This window comes from Venturia canescens, chromosome 9 (genome assembly GCF_019457755.1).
Source record: "Venturia canescens isolate UGA chromosome 9, ASM1945775v1, whole genome shotgun sequence".
Lineage (NCBI taxonomy): Eukaryota > Metazoa > Arthropoda > Insecta > Hymenoptera > Ichneumonidae > Venturia > Venturia canescens.
Window position 1 is genome coordinate 14,841,730 of NC_057429.1, and position 16,459 is coordinate 14,858,188.

At 38.7% G+C, this 16,459-nt stretch overlaps 3 protein-coding genes and 3 non-coding genes across 9 annotated transcripts in view; 5 read left to right on the top strand and 1 right to left on the bottom strand.

Moving 5' to 3' along the window:
- The first annotated feature begins 24 nt into the window (after positions 1–24).
- LOC122415867 (G patch domain-containing protein 2) lies at positions 25–3,594 on the top strand. Of its 4 annotated transcripts, none has more exons than XM_043428399.1 (5): positions 25–202; positions 682–864; positions 1,236–1,590; positions 1,712–1,914; positions 2,009–3,594. In XM_043428399.1, exons 2-5 carry the CDS (start codon positions 702–704, stop codon positions 2,701–2,703), a joined length of 1,416 nt encoding a protein of 471 aa, XP_043284334.1. In that variant the 5' UTR covers positions 25–202; positions 682–701; the 3' UTR covers positions 2,704–3,594. The 4 variants fall into 4 exon arrangements, with proteins under 4 accessions (XP_043284334.1, XP_043284333.1, XP_043284330.1 ...); XM_043428398.1 differs by having other exon boundaries at positions 26–226; XM_043428395.1 differs by lacking the exon at positions 25–202 and adding an exon at positions 254–422.
- Positions 3,559–4,828, bottom strand: LOC122415871 (mitochondrial import inner membrane translocase subunit Tim9-like). The gene is made up of 2 exons (XM_043428403.1): positions 4,476–4,828; positions 3,559–3,920 (listed from the first exon to the last, which is right to left on the bottom strand). The coding sequence occupies exons 1-2, from the start codon at positions 4,521–4,523 to the stop codon at positions 3,696–3,698; spliced, it is 273 nt and encodes a 90-aa protein (XP_043284338.1). The 5' UTR covers positions 4,524–4,828; the 3' UTR covers positions 3,559–3,695.
- A 554-nt stretch (positions 4,829–5,382) lies between these two features.
- The window catches only part of LOC122415860 (uncharacterized), a 64,764-nt gene continuing 53,687 nt past the window's right edge, over positions 5,383–16,459 (top strand). The window contains exons 1-2 of the mRNA XM_043428386.1: positions 5,383–6,584; positions 7,473–7,542. Of these exons, the coding sequence (XP_043284321.1) occupies positions 6,137–6,584; positions 7,473–7,542 (518 nt within the window). The 5' untranslated portion in view covers positions 5,383–6,136. The remainder of the gene's footprint in view (positions 6,585–7,472; positions 7,543–16,459) is intronic.
- Positions 6,920–6,992, top strand: TRNAF-GAA (transfer RNA phenylalanine (anticodon GAA)). The gene has a single exon. It is a non-coding gene; the product is annotated as a tRNA-Phe (tRNA).
- Positions 7,105–7,177, top strand: TRNAF-GAA (transfer RNA phenylalanine (anticodon GAA)). Its single transcript has one exon. It is a non-coding gene; the product is annotated as a tRNA-Phe (tRNA).
- On the top strand, positions 15,723–15,794 carry TRNAT-CGU (transfer RNA threonine (anticodon CGU)). Its single transcript has one exon. It is a non-coding gene; the product is annotated as a tRNA-Thr (tRNA).

The following is a 16,459-nucleotide window of genomic DNA, read 5'->3' on the forward strand; positions in this document are numbered from 1 at the left end:
CGGTGTCTCCGTGAACGTAGTAACACAATTTTTATTAAACTTATTGGGGTCAGTTCATGGATTCAACTCAATTGTGTGGACTGGAGAAAAAAAAACAGAGAAAGAGACAGCAAAAGGAATCTACATCACATTATTTACAAGATGTCTATCAATCGAATTAACTTATGATGGGATTTGTGATAATTACGATTGACAATTTGCCGTGAGTCGCGCCTCAAAAAACAAGGTGTCAAACCACATCATCTAAACTTACTATTTCTACGTTTGTTATTTATCTCAAAAGTGGAGAAAAAAAGATTTGTTCAATCTCTCATGTCGGTCAAACTTAATCGTCCTTGTTTTTCTAAGCTGTTACTCAACTTGGACACGATCAATCAAGTGCAAGAATACACGCCCTTGAATGGCCATATACTGTGACAAAGGTCTTATTCACGAAAAAAAATAGTTGAATCGACTTTTTGTAGGAAACTTCCCAGTTTTTTTTTAATATTGACAGTATTCAATTTCTTGTATGACATCTATTTGAACTCCAGAAACTCCAAATTTGGAAAAGTTGACACAGTTTTGAATAATTCAAATTTCAAGGGTTTTTGACAGTTCTACTCTCCCTGAAATTTAGAATATGGTAATCTTGCAAAACTATAAAGACCCGGACAAAAATGAACCAATTGAGTTTTGCAGGTGAAAGCATTGAACTTCAGATGGAGCGTGTTTTAAAAGCTGTTCCAGTGGATTTAAGAGTTAAAATGGAGGCATTGGTGCATGATTTGACGCTTGCTCTTGAGGAGAGCAGCACCGGCACTAACGTCAGGAGAAAATGGGGCTGGAGAAGGAGAGCTCGTTCCACGGGAAACATTCGTAAGTGTAAGAGTTTTTCAAATTTCTAAATGAAACTTATTTCCAGAGAATGTTGAATTAAATTAACGCAGTATAAGCCCCAATTTTCAAATTGAAGTTCCAAGCTTCAACACTTAATACTTCTAAATTTGTAACAAAGTTTATCAAAACTGTTCAAAGACACTGAGATTGTCTGAATTAAACGCCGAGATCGAGTCAAGATGTCAATAAAAAATTTTCAGCTTTAACTGACTTCCAAGACTTTAGATTTTTGAGCGATGACTTTTTCAATAGTTGATTTTGTGAACAATGGACTTTCCAATCGTTAGTTGATTACAGGGAAAAAAGCAAATTCACTATCAACTTTTTCCTAAAACTAAATAATAAAATTTTTTCAGCTTCCCTTAGCACCAACAAACATTCCGACGACAGTTCTTCGTCGATTTGCGACTCCCGAATTCCGAAAACGACTTCAACATCGAAGTACCAATCTGACAGTGATGAAACGAATCAAACCAAGAGATTCGCGCGCTTCTCAAATCTCAATAACGCCAGCAACATTGAAAGTGATTCAGTAAATGAAAATTTTGTACCTCGTACGAATATAAAGCGAAAAAGAAAATTCAAAAGAATGACTGTGGATTCAGACTCGAATCCTTCGACTTCTCAGACTATGACACTCATCACGAGCTCCGTGGGAACGAAAAAAAGAATTTTTCGAAATGATTTCGAAAACCGATACGGAACGATATGGTAAAAAGAAATTCTATTTCAATTCTATACTTTTGTCTATTCATTTAAACTCACGAAATTGAAAAAAAAATTGAAAGAACTTCGTTCTCTGGCGTATAAAATAATCGCGTTTTTTCCCAAGGTGTGGAAAGCGAAAAAGATCCTGTAGGGAACGTTCGATAGATTGGGAAATGAGATCATTGAAGCCATCGAGAAATTCTAAGTCGAAAAATCGAGGAAAAATTCTTCACGAAGACGCGATGGATTGCTCGAGAATATCGAGCTCAAGCATCTCTTCAAGCGACTCAGAAGCTGGAATAATAACCAATGACGAGGATCGAGAAGGTAAAAAAATGTTTATGTTCAAAAATTTTTGCCACCCAATAATAAATGAAAATGAAAGAAAAATATTTAAATTCCTATGAACATCTAACCGTAGGTGACGACGAGCAATCGGATTGGGTGGGAGATTCGAGCTTGTGGGAAGAAGCAGAATCGACGGTCGAGGACAAAGTAGCGACAGATCAAGCATTTCAGGCGATATTGCAAGGAAGTTACGAGCATTTGACGGACGAGGCAAAGAAGAATTATCGTCAGAGAATTCAATGGATAAGAGACGTGCCAAACGGTCGTGAAATTCGTGCTGGTCGTCGTCACGTCGACAATACGCCGGGATATTCGATAATAACCTCGGCAAATGAGAAAGTTTCGAGATTTCTGCAGGATCCTTCGCAGAGTGAACTCAAATTACATCCGGTTTGTCAACCAGAACGTGAAAAATTACGTCGTCTCGCGAATCTTTATAGTTTGAGTTTGAAAGGCGATTTGAATTGTCCAGTTCTGTACAAAACTCGTCACACGACCCAAGCTATTTGCGTCGATCAGGTCACCCTCAACAGGTTTTCCGACTATAAACGACTTCGCAAAACACCTCCGAATTCACCCAATCCAGATTCATTGCTTTTGAATGCTGAAACTCAAGTTTCTGCTCCTAACATTGGGCTCAATCAAAATATTGGATCTATGCAAAATTTGGCACAATCCTCGCACTACGAGTGGATAATACCTGGACCCGAAACTGAAATTCAACACAAAACGAAATTTCACAATTTCGAACACTCCAAATCAAGCTGAAGGGATGGAATAACCTCGCGCCTCTCGTGTATCATTTTCGTATTGTTTTTTTTTTAAGCAACGGCTATTTTCTTGTCGCAAATCTTTGACCTATTCAGTTTTTTTCGAACTAATATCGGAACACAATTTTTTTACACTCAACCGAATCATTTTGAGTGAATGTTACACGTTAATCGTGATAAGGATACAAATCTGTAAGAGACTATTTTTGCTTACAGAATTTCTGACTTTCTTTTTAAAAAAATGTTCCCAAAGTCATTCTTCAGAATGAAACGTTAACTTTCATAGTTCTAGAAAACTATATGAATTTGAAAAAAATAATATTAGACTGAGGAAAAAGGTGTATGAAAAATCGTTACATCACTTTTTTCTTTTCTTTGGTGGAAAGAATTTCGAACGTTATTCTTCGGGATGAAACGTTATTTTATCATTGGTCCAACAAACACGAATTTGGCGGGAAGCAAGTTATCGATGGTGTAAACATGTAAATTTTTATGAGAAATCCGTTTCTTCAAATTTTTATGTAACTTAGAACTTTAAAGTCTAGTTGAATTATTGGTAAATACGGTAAAAATTCAAAATGTAAAAATTTTACACTTTATACTATAGAACATTTTTCATGAATAACAATGAAGATAATTTGAGTCATATCGAAAAAAAAAATTAGGGCTTCGAGCTCATTGTCCAAATCTTTTAGAGACTTAGTCGTACGTCAAAAGTTGTTAACACGAACATTGTTTGTTGTGCAATTGAAAATCCGCTGACTCTGCAAATGGTAGTTCATGAATTTGCGCTAACGACTTTTGAAACGGCCTTTAGAATGTAAGATAGCGGTAGTAAATAAAATGCAGTGAATCATCATATAAAATAAATTATATATGGAAAACACAAGAACAATCTGTATTCACATTTTTCTCTTTGATGGTAACCATATTTTGCTAACTAAATAGTGAAATTGTACCTTTTGCCTTTCAACAAATCCTAAAACTAATTTAATGTCCAAGTTTTTTGGCAGCAGCAAGTGCATTTTCGTTTTGTATCATTTGATATTCTTGGAGTCTTTGCGATAGCCTTTGAGTCATCTTCATATATTTTTCCATACAATTCACTGCACATTTGTTCTCCTTGTCCCTTATGTCCCTTGTCGTGAAGTCTGATATACAGTCGACAAAACAAATCTCCGAGAGTTTGTTATAGGACTGAAGGAAATCCTTGAACTGCAACAGGAATGGTGAATATTCAAAATCTCTGAATAATTAATTGGAACAACAAAATTCTAGACAAACTAATAAGAACTATTCTCAACTATTCAAAAAATTTAGAGAAATTTTCAAAAAAAATATTTTTATTTTATAAAATTCACGGACACACAGAAAATGTTGCATGTCATGTTATCAAAAAAAGTAGAGAATTAAAAAATTTGTCATTTTACAATTAAATCATAAAAGTTCAAATATTTTTGTTAGTAGAACTGAATTGATGCAATTTCCGCAAAGAACTAAATTTGTTTGATCTTTATTTCACAGCTAATAAAAACAGGACAAAAATGAACATTTCTTACTTGAAAATTACTTTCGAATATTTTCAATATTGGGTTTTGATAAATGAAACTTTTCGCTTCTTAAAAAAATGTTCTAAATCGAAACGTTTTGCGGAAGAAAAGATAATCCAATTAGACAATTTTGTGAAAGATCAACTGTGGAGGCTATAACGTTAGTATGTTATAATGTAAATCTTGTCATAAAATTATTGAAAAAATATGGCATACTCACTGATTTGACTTGCTCGTTTTCAACGTCAGTAGGAATTTGCATTGCCATCGTGGCAAATTTTGCTAATAATTATATTTATTGGATATTCAAAAACGTTGATAGTGTCCTACAGAATTTCTCACACATACAGTCCCTCGTTTTTGAGGTTAGAGTTGCACGTACAACTCGTGGAGAAAAGTTCGAACTATTCGTCGCGCAGTAACCCATCCAAATTGATAATTCTATGGAAGAAACAAAAACATCCAATTCGTTTATTTTCTCCTACGACTTTTGCTCATCCAAAAAATCGTTGTACATAATATCACAAAACCTAATCAAAATTTAAATTCACAAGTCATCGGATTGAAACAATGTTTGTTTCCAAAACATCATTATGTAGAATATTCTAAATAAAAAAAATACTTCCCCGAGCTAGATTTCATTTGCAACATCAAGCCTGAATTTTTTTTTACACTAAAGTTAAAAGTTACTCAACGGAAACGTTTATCATTCGGTCATTCTCTCATAGTTTCGATTTTTTTTCGATCTGACGAGTTTTCATCAATAAATGTTTAAAAGAGCTCGATAAATTGGTCACTGATCATTCTCTTTGTAATCAGCACTGAGCAGACATCCGAAGAAAAAATGTTATGCTGGAGAAGTCATTTTATGGGGTCGAGAAAATAAATGTAAAAATCCTTAATTTTGTTGCCAATTTGAATGCCATCGAAATATCATAAAATCGTATCCAACACTCCTGCCCAATCATCCTAAAGTCTGAAAATGTTACATCGACTATTCTGATAATTCGAAAAACAATATTGTGACTGCCAACAGGAACGTGTATAACAAAATAAGACGTGCCAACTAGAATGAGTAAGACGAGAGGGGGCAGCAGATGTTAAATTTCGGTACTGGATCGTGCGTATGGAAAGACAGGTGATCCGCGATCATTCAGTGTAAAAAAACGATCTCGGAATGTTCTTTTAGCAGCAGGACGGCAAGACGCGCGGGTTACGTCAAAATTTTTAAATGCGAGTGTTTGATAAATGGTTTCTTCGTTCAGTCGAGTTTTTCTAATCACAGTATTTTTCTCAGTTTATTTACTCGCGAATGCAACACACGCAGTAATATCAAAACTCAGGAACCTCTCCAAAAATATTCATTCACTTTCCTGTCAGTCAAAATATGGAAAAAGAAAAGTCAACAAGCATAAATACGAATAACGTAAAATAAATGTAGACGAATCTAGAACGCGTTGGAAACACTATATCGTCGTGGTGATGTGCTTTTATAAAAGAAATTATTTTGAATGGACATAAAGAAGAAACGATGCGACAATTCGCTGAAAATATGCTAGCTCAATACGCATGCGCTGGTTCGTCGATGCTTCTATCGAGGGCTGTGGGGTGGCGCTACTATCCTGCTTTTCGCGTGGCGTCTGTGTTTATGTCGTAAAGACGGATACCGGTCGGTGCAATTCAAACCGTCATTTTACCTACATTTTACTTACGAACAAACCGTTGTAATACTACAAATGAGTATCCAATCAAAATAATGGATATTGAGATATAAAGATGAAAATTAACCGCGAAAAAATGTGAAAATCAAAGGTTCAACGAAAGTGTGGGAACTACGTTTTCAAAAAGTCAGTTACATCATGTGCATCGGCGTGTGTGTGTATGTGTGTGCGCGTAGGTGATGACGTCACACAATCGCATGTTCGAAAAGAAAACAATCGAAACAAAAACGCAACAATGACCGGTCGGCGAAAATTTTTCATGCATCCCCGAAAAGTTGATAAACTAAAAATCGAAGATCCGTTAATAGAAACATCGACAAAGTGTATCGCTTATCCGGATGTTGGATCATCGATAAATGAAAAGAAAATTACGTACGCCTGCGAAAAAAAAACTGACCATCCGAAAACCGGGAAACCTTACGATTTCCGTACTTTTTATGCCGGAGTAGATAACATCGATAAACACGGTTCAGAAAAATACATACCTCCAACGAGCAACGAAGTTTTAATACTTCGACAAGAAATGAAGGATTGGAAAAACTACGAGGACCGTGCTAATATAGTGGAAGCCAAACTTTCGAAAATCGGAAAAGGAATCGTTGCAAACGGTAAGTTTCCAATTCTTTAATTAAGGTTATGTACATATGAAAGCAATTTTTTTTTCCATTTATACACAAACATAGTGTATCAATAGTAAAAAAAAATAGCGAGCAATCGTCGGACAAGTGAATACGTAAATCGTAGAAAAGTAGACAAGCACTATTGTCAACCTAGAAAAATTCAAACATTTCAATCCATTACCTTATTTATTGCTCATACGAAAACTTATTAAAAATAGTGAAAACCACCCAAAAATGAGTGAAAATAATATTTTTTCAAGTAACCACAAACCCCAATGTAATAATCGACATTTTGTAGCGCGAACAAGCGATGCACTCCACGAGCCGAAATAGCTCAGTTGGGAGAGCGTTAGACTGAAGATCTAAATGTCCCCGGTTCAATCCCGGGTTTCGGCAATGCCAATTTTTTTTTCTCCTCCATTTATTTCGCCCAGTCGATAAAACATATATTTCTCCCCGAATTCTTTGAAACTCGTTTTACATGGTATACACGCGAGTGATTCCACGAGCCGAAATAGCTCAGTTGGGAGAGCGTTAGACTGAAGATCTAAATGTCCCCGGTTCAATCCCGGGTTTCGGCATGGTCCATTTTTTTTCTGCTATTTTTCAAGTTGCTTGAGTAATTGAGTTTTTTTTAAATCTCACCTTACCGACAAGCAGTGTTATTTTGAAAACCGCCATGTTTCGTTGAAGAGACGAAACCAATTTCCTTCCTTGCCACTGCACCCAAAAGTTGTTCTCAAAATTTCATTACTTAACGCTTAAAAACAAAAGAATTCTCGTGTGTAAAATTTAGTAACGAAATCGGATTTTTGTTTTTTTTTTTTTTTTCAACTTTTCCCTTTTCTTGTCAGTGATTGGTTGACCGTTTTACAGAATCAATAGGCGAATCCAAAAACCCGAATGAAGTGGCATCAGCGAAGACTACGGAAGAAGAGCATCGACGGTGAGTCATTTTTTTGAAAAAATCACGACAGTTGCAAACATGTTTTTTCTACCAGCGGATATTTTGTTCGTCGGAGAATTCTCGGCGAATTAAAATTGCTCAAAACTCTAAAACTCGGAAGCGAATACACGAAAAGTCGAAAAATGTGGGCGTATCGCTCCCTCTCGCTTTCTCCATCCAAATCCTCATCCAGTGTTTTTATTTGTGACGTGTTGTGATCATTGTGCATCAACGTTTCTCTCGGCGAGGTAAGTGATCCATGAGACAGTGAAGTCGTACAATTATTTCGAGTTTTATCAATTTCTGTATTATTTTAAGGTGAATTATTGAAATTCGCGTAGGGGTATTTCCATTGGTTTGAAAAAATCTTACGAAAACTTAAATGAAACAATAATTATTATAAAACTGCACTCGACGTAATAGATAATCGTGTAACGATTAAACGTGCGATTGGAAACAAAGCGAGTTTATCAAGAACAAGGCTACATTAAGGGGAGATCATGGGAGATAAGAGCCGGGACCGTGGGAAAAAAAATTCATTTACACGCGCTTCGTCCTGGAATTTTCGAAAGTCTCTCGCGATCGAACGCGACTCTTCGATCGTAACCGGTTCCGTTTTGTGTACAATACAGAATGGACGTTGGACGCTGATTTTTCGAGATAAAAATCTTTTTCGGTACCACGAGTTTTAGTATATTTTTAAAATCCTTAAAACAAAGACGATAAAAAATTTCGATTGAATGATCAATCCGAACGTTGATCGAACGTTACTCCAAATTTTTCAAGAAGAGTATCGGCACACGAGCGCGAAAATAATCCGTCAACGTACTGATGAAATTTAATATTATAAACTACACAATAAGGCGGGCTCGGGGCCTCGTGAGTTTGTTTGTGAAATAAACATAAAAATCACGAAAGAGGTCGAGGCACGAGGTCTTTTGTCGCTAGAGTTAGAGTCAATCGCTCGTCGACTGCTGTAACGAGCGACGAAATTCGATGAAGCGAAGAAAAATAATCGCTCCGCTCGAACTCTGGCATTTTTTTCGAAACCTGCTTGCCAAACTTCAAGAAAATTGTTTTTGTTTTCAATTTTTTAATATCTGGCACTGATGGAACGAGTCGCTAGAAAAATGCAGTGTCTCTTTGAGCAGATTCAAAGAGCGCAATCCATAGACTCGAAAAAAATGAAAAAGTGTAGGAAAAAAAAAAAGAAATTGACCCATTAGAAACGAGTTCAGTGGCACAAATCACGTTCCCCCCGAAAATCTTCGTTCGCTTCTATTTTAAAGACCGGAATCTTTAGCAGGAAAGTCACGAAAGTCAAATGCAAATCGTTCGAACGATCGTCATCGAGGCCAAAGTGTTGTAGGTTAGTGAGAACAAAGGACGTGTGTCTGTGCTCGTCACTCGGCGTGCGTCGCCGGTCCTTCCCTGCTGCAAATGGACGACCAACAAATTCGTATCACGTATACTCTGTAGTAAAAATATTTTCGGGCTATTCGGGTGCGAGACACGAATAACCGATTAAACGCACGTGTACGCGTTATTATGACGAGATCCCTGTCGATTAGATATTCCCCTTGACACTCAACAGAGGACAAACCCACTTACGGCGACGATAATAACAATAAGCTTCCAAAACACATACGTTTCATTGTATCATCAAAAAAATTCACTTCGCGTGTACAAACTTGTCAAAACGAACACGTAAGCGCACGCTTTGGGTCGGAGAGACTCGAGCAACGTTCACCGTTTAGTTCTACAATCGAAGATTTTTGCACTATATCGATGGAGAATCCTAAAAAAAAAGCTTGTGTCAACTCAAGCACGTAAGTAGACTGATTTTTCATCTTTAAGGAGTTTCAGTACAGAAGTCAAAATATTAAGAAATTGATGAAATTTGGTGATAATGTTCTTCAACATCAAGTGCGAAAACTCAATTTTTTTCAAAATTTTCTTCTACTTAGTTATCGAGTAATTACGCATTAAAGCAGATTTCTCATGCCCGGAATGTATACCTATATATATGGAAACGCTATACTTATACACGTAAACTTTAGTGATCAATTACTCGATAACTATGTAGAAGAAAAATCTTAAAAAATGTGTGTCGTCAAATTTGGCACTAAAGAATATGTTCACCAAATTTTATAAAATTCTGAACTTTTTGAATTTTTTAATTTTTTTAGCATGGATTAGCATGGCAACATTGTATCGCCTGTACCGAAACTCCTTAAACACTTTTTTTCTTAAAAAACATCAAAATGAAATGAAATCTTGGTAACATTGTAAAAATGAAGCAATTCTTTTCAACACGTGAATTTTCTTCGAGCGAGAGAGAGAGAGAGAGCAAGACTTTTGAAATGAAATATTATCGAGAGAATGACGTTCGTGATCAGATCGAATATAAAAATAACGTGGAAAAAAAGTTAATAACAGATGATTGGGAATAGACAGCACAGTCGTTATAATATGCTGCACAGGATGTGATAATGTGGGTTAGGTTCTGAAACGTTATGTATAGCAAAAATCAACATTCTCAGCGCGCGAAGAGCACCGAGCGTAAAAGAGCGTAAACCGGTTTGCCACGTAAATGGCACACACGAGTGAGAAGCACGTTCCCTCTCTCGGTCTGCCCCGGAGTCCGCGAGAGCCCGTAGTCGTCTTTTTCGCTCGTGCGATTTGGCGCGAGACGCCGCGATCGGATTGGCACTCGAGTCGTAAGGATGCGAGAAGAGAATATTTATACTATGCTCGAGAAAACCAGACGCCTCGCAAAGCTTCGGTCATTCAATTTTTCCTTGGATTCTTATGCCGCTCAATTACCAGGAAATTCGCGCTTTGTAGGTGTGCGTTCGTGTGTCCGTGGGTGAGCGAGCTACGACGGGCGCGCGATTCTTGATAATAAACAGTTACCGGATCCAGCAGAATACGTGGAGCAACAAAACACACGGACCGCCCATAAATTCCGACGGAATCGCCACACTCGATGAAATTCCTCAAAATCTCACATTTTTTCCGCGGGCTCTGATACGATGAGGGGAGGAAAAAAAGGACGGTAATCGACCCATTCAAATTGAATAAATTCCTGAAAAATACTTAAAAGTCAGTTTTTATGACTTAACCGCTCATCGACGGTTGGAGGCTCAATATTTATATAATTTTATCGTCGAAATTCCATATCCCATCTTCCTCATTGTGAAAACAAGCCGCAAACATTGAATTTTTTGACATTTCGTTCGAACGAAGTAAAGCGTCAAGAGCGTATTTCTTTAATCGAAATTGATGTCTCGTTACTCCGATGGCTCCGATGAGACGCGGGTCTTTTACCGCAGAGAAAATGCTCCGACCTGAGCAGACTTTTATGAACGTATCATGCACTCGTATATAGAGATATAAAATACGTACAGCATTCATAAATAAGTGGGGCACTAGCCCCGGCTCGACGAGGCCCGAGTAGAGCTACGGCAACGACGACGAGAACGACGTGGACTATCGCGAGAGAGCTACGGGTTCGCCGTACCGGGACGCTTTTTTCCTCTTTCTTTTTCTTTCTTTTTTTACGTAACCCCACGCGCTTTCACAACTTGGCCGCGGGAGATCGTGACGTCAGTTTTCTATACTACCAGCTCGCGAGCACACTGTACATGCGACTGCGAATATACATCGTGCGTTTCGTCTTGATATATGTGTTTGGATTTCGTGTAGATGAAATAGCCTCGAGTCAGCAACCGGCAGCAACGAAACGTGTAGATTGCAGCCGAGAAGCGAAGCAACGGAAAGAGCCATGCACCACACTCGTTTCATGCCTTCTCACTATAGTCGAAGTTCTCGTAACTCGAATCTTGGATAATTCCTTATTATCTGCTTCGGTTGTTCATTCTCAGTTATATGGAAACTCAATTTTTTTCATTGCACAAACACCGACATCGATATTTTTTGCGTTAATTGCACTTTTTTTTAAAGAGGATAAAAACGGTTAGAGCACACGAACGCTGATTGGATAACGAAGAGCACTGGAAAAATGTTGCCGAAAACAGACGCTAGGTGTCGAGACGAAAACGACGGTTACACTCCGGAAGTAAAACGTTCAGCAAGATTCGTATCACAAATATTTTAAAACTTGTAAAAAAACTTTGCACGCGATCATCAGTAGAACGCGGACTTTGGATCAGAAACAAGTAATTTGAGGTTACTACACGAATCTTGAGAATTTTCGTTGCGAGTGAAAAGTTGAGTTGCGAGGATTTGGACTCTAGCGGGGGGCTCGAGGAGTGAAATTCTTGCTACGAAAGCATACACACACGTACGCCGTTGCAGCAGACGATATTATAGTACAGTGTAACAGGCTAACATGAGAGAGGGAGAGAGAACGAGAAAGGGAGAAAGGTGGCAACGTTGCTTGGTTAAAAAGGCTCTTCGTGATCCGACAGGACCGACTGAGTCTCGACGACGTCGTCGCCACCGAGCGGCTGACTACATACACTATATTATATTATGCTAGGTTCAAGGGTACGAAGGTTGGTCCCACGACAACGTCGTTCGACGCTCCCCCACCAGAGGGACAAAGAAAGAAAAATATTTCGCTCTTTCCCTCTCCAACGAGATCGCCCCTTCGTATTCTCTCTTGCCCTTCGATATTTTTGCTTTCTCTGTTGCATTCACGCTCGGGCGCATTCGAGAGTAGCGTCGCCATTTCTCTCCCTCTCTCTCTCTCTCTCCTTCACTTCCAACGGGAATCTTCTAGAGGCCAGACATCGTACAGGGCCGCATCTCAACGATATCGTACAATTTCTTCGAAACAAAACGCACCGATCGCGCTCTTCGTTTTTGTGCGCCGCCAAGTATTATTTTTATTACCGAGACCTCTGCTTCTATTTGCAATATTTCTTTGTTGAGATTTTTTTCTGACATTTGATTTTTGTCCACGTCATATTAGTTAATCATCCTTCAAAAATTCTTCATTTCATTGAATTACTGAAGAATCATTTTTATTTTCTAGAAAATCGCTGACTACTCGCTGTAATTTTTTTAATATCAAATTTCTGTCGGACAATCTTCGAACGTTCATTGAATATGTCCTTTTCACAGTTTCGCTTTCGAATATTTTTCATAAACGGAAACAATAATGATGAAGAAAATGTTGTGAGTCGTGTTTGCACGAATCGATTTGCACGATGTTTTCGCCATTTTATTTCATATCGTGTCAGAGATCCTATGAGAAACGAATGGAATGTCAAAGGAACAGCAGTGAACTTTAGAGGAAGTAGGAAAAAGTGCGTTGCAGAAGTCGAGTATATTTTTTGTCAATGAGCGATAAAATAGCAAATCAAGATTATGGGATAATTAGAAGAAAAAAAAACATTTTTATATACGCGGGGGCAATAGGATGAAAATAAATCTACTGAAAAGGGTTTATAAAATGGTACGTTTTTTATGAGCGCCACTGAGACAGGGGCAAAAAAGAGGGGGAAGCTTTGGAGCCTCGTCGCTCTTGACGTCACGAAACGTCAGTAATACTTTGTACAATGAATTTTTACTATTATTGCGGGCTGAGGACTTTTTTTTACGATGCATTGTTCTTCGTAATATTCGTTTATTGCCTCCATTGATTTTATTACGAGAGCGAAGGGGTTTTCCGCTTGACTTTTTTCTCTTTTTCCCGTCTTTTTCGACGTGCTTTTTTTCGTGGAAATTTTTTAAGCCAGAACGTTCAATTTGGCTATTAACTTCCGTTGGGAGTCAACCCTTCAAGTTTTTATGACGAGCCACCCTTTCTCGTCGCTTCCTCAAACAACTTGGCTTTTTCGAATCCCTTGAATTTTCGAGAGCGACCATATATTTTAATAAATAAATTTATTGAAATTATGAAGTTGAAAAATTTATTATTTTACTGCCTCCTTCCTATGAAAATGCCGAAAAAAATGGACGTTTTTTCAAATACACTATTCAAATCTGATATTCTCTTGAGCCCTGATCCGGCGGCCCTGAGCCGAAGTTTCGGTCAGACTCGCGGAGACTCGGGAAACGAATTTGCGGAGCTGAACATTCGTCGCGTCTCCGGACTCGCACCGACTCACGCGATTCGTGGAAGTCATTGTCATACGAGTTATAAATATAATCACATTTTGCATATTCGAATGCGAATGTACGAAGCGAGCGTACGGGAGCGAAGAAGAGCCGAAAGCTCGTTCTTACGCATGCAGAATCTTTGGACTTGCGCCGTTATCGTTCTCATCGATGAATTCATAAATATTACGGTTCGTTGCTTCGCCACTGAAGATCGTTTCGTTGCAATAGCGTAACGTGGAATGAGCATTTATTTTTCTCCATTCGAAGGCGATAAAACCCGTCGAAAGTAAATGAGCTTTCTTTGTTCTCGCACTCGAGACAGTCGAATGAGCCACGAGCCCTTATTCCGTCACGAATTCACCACTCTTTTTACACTTCGTTCCCCGCCCCTTTTCTTTCTCTTTATCTTTCGTTTCATGAAAACTTTGCCCCGGGATAGTTTCAAATGTATTTCTTCGAGTTCGCAAATGAATGAAAAAAAAAATGGAATTTCGCCAAAATTTCCATACGAAAAGAATCACTTTCGTTAGGTAAAAATAAAAAACTTTTTTACTTTTGCCGCTGCGAATATGAAGACGATTTGAACGAACGATCCGAATTTTTCTTTCGCGCGAAGTCCGCAAGAAGTTCCGAAAGAACACGATAAATACCGTTGCGCAGAAAAACGCCTCCGAAAGGTAGAAAAAAAGGGCGGGTGCGAGAGAGAGAGAGGAAAGAGGAGAAAAAATATTCGCCATTTTTCTTTGTTGGCAACGCACACGGACAGGGTGCGTTCAAATTCTATTACGCATTCACGCGTTGCCCGGTGATGTATAACATCTGCTTAATCCTCACAATGCCACGACCCGAACCACCGCGAATCTCCGCATACGTGTGTACGGGACCTTCCAGGTCGAAGCGATTCGGTCCAGCCTCCCGATCGTTATCCATTTTTTGTCAAAAAAAAAAAAAAATTACTTGCCCATTGATTTTTTAGAAGGAATAAAATATTGAAAAATATTTAAAATTTTGAAATTTTTCGCCTCTACAAAGCCTCAATCGATCGCACTTTTCTCACTGTCAGTTGAGTAAATTTATTTTTTTTTCTCTTGGCCACACCTCGAGTGGGTAATTGAAAGAAAAAAAAAAAAAAATCGTTCAATTCCCGGGAGGTCGACGGAAGTGGTGCCGAAATGGTAAGAACGCCTCGTACAAGTTGACGCGTTCGGTTGCCAGGGGGAGTATTCTTTATGCGATTTTGCGTTTGAGAAAGTCGAATGAATATCGAAAGAAGGAGGTGGAAAAAAAAGCACGAGAAAATAGTGAAAAGAGGGTTCCGGATTGGTTGGTAACTACCGAAAACTCGAAGACGTTTGTACGAGTAGAAAAACATCTGTCCCTTTTTTAACGAGAGCAGGAGCAGGCGAGGCAGAATGAAAGAAAGAAAGAAAGAGAAAGCGAGAAGAAAAGAAAACGCGAGTCTCGTTCGTCCTTCGACCACGTGTCTCCTTTTTCTTCCGGAATGAAATGGAGGGGGATGCAAAAGCGGTACGGTGGCGCGCTCCTTTTTTCCCCGGACAAAACGGGAAGCCACAACTGACATCTGCCTCGCGCGCCTCACATAATCGTATGAGAAGCGAAAAAACTCGAGTTTATTTCCGTGACTCTTCGACGAGGAGCGAAAGAGGAAAAAACGACGCAGGGACGATGCTACGTCATTTTTTGTCGGGTAGGACACGTGCTCGACTGCTCTGCGCAACTTCGATTGATACCCACTCGCCCTGTAAATATCCTTCCAAGCATATTTTTAGCTCGTACGTTCGTTATTGGTTTTTCGAGAGAGAGAGAGGAATAAAAAACCACTTTGCTTTATCGAATTTTCAAATTCGAGCTTCTGCGACAAAATATGCTTTTTCCCAGTGTCAATTGTAAAGGAAAAAATGACTATTTTAAAACGCATGGACTCTTCAAAATGATCTTGAAAACTGATCCTTATTCATCGATTGAGAAATCCCTGTTTCGAACGAAATTCTTGCCAAAAACGCCGACAATAAACGTTTTTTATTGTATCGATTCGCCGTGGAAGACGTTTCGCTGAAATCTGTGTAATCGGTCGTGAGAAAGCATGAGCCTCTTTAGCTCAGTGGTAGAGCACTGGTCTCGTAAACCAGGGGTCGTGAGTTCAAACCTCACAGGAGGCAGTCATTTTTTTTCTCCTTTTTTCTCACCCCTTATCTGACTTGTTACACGAAAAAATGTACAATGACTGTAGATTTTTTTGAACTTTGCGATAAACGAGAATTTTGAACTTTCTGTTGCGAAATTACTGGACCGATTCGAGAAATTCAACATTTGTGAGCATTGGAATTCGATGTAAAAAAAAAAGTCACAAATTGTCAACTCAATTGCGAAGAAAATCTTTTCGAAAGCTGAGAACATAAAAATGACATTATTTCAAAGAAATTCCGTTTCAGAAACGTGCTGAAATAAGTTTTCCCTTTTTTCAAGTTCATTCGAGTCGTAATGAATGCAAAGCATTTGAAAACTTTGAAATAAAAAGTTGATTGAACGCTCTCGATCTACATAACGAAAAATACAAAATGGCCGCGAGGAGGAATGAGTTGGCGCGCTCATGTGGTGGCGATCGGGTGAATCGCGTTTCCCACGCAAAATCGGCGAGTCCCACAACACGTTGGAATCCGTTGCTTCGAATTGTCCTTTTTTACTTGTTATGCGTTCACGAGGCGCTCACACACGTTTTATACGCTCCTCTCAGCGTAAACCATCGACATTAATCCTGAGAAGTGAGAAGGGCGCGAGTCGCTGACTCCGTGCGACGGTTCGCAGGATTTGTGCGTCCTTTTGT

What these genes read in the sequence shown, in the direction of transcription:
- LOC122415867 (XM_043428395.1), top strand. Translation starts at nt 401, where the DNA reads ATGGCCATATACTGTGACAAAG. An exon ending in GGCCATATACTGTGACAAAG is followed by an intron (nt 423 to 681) that starts GTCTTATTCACG and finishes TGAGTTTTGCAG; the next exon opens with GTGAAAGCATTGAACTTCAG. An exon ending in CACGGGAAACATTCGTAAGT is followed by an intron (nt 865 to 1,235) that starts GTAAGAGTTTTT and finishes AAATTTTTTCAG; the next exon opens with CTTCCCTTAGCACCAACAAA.
- LOC122415871 (XM_043428403.1), bottom strand. Translation starts at nt 4,523, where the DNA reads ATGGCAATGCAAATTCCTACTGACGTTGAAAACGAGCAAGTCAAATCA. An exon ending in AAAACGAGCAAGTCAAATCA is followed by an intron (nt 3,921 to 4,475) that starts GTGAGTATGCCA and finishes TTCCTGTTGCAG; the next exon opens with TTCAAGGATTTCCTTCAGTC.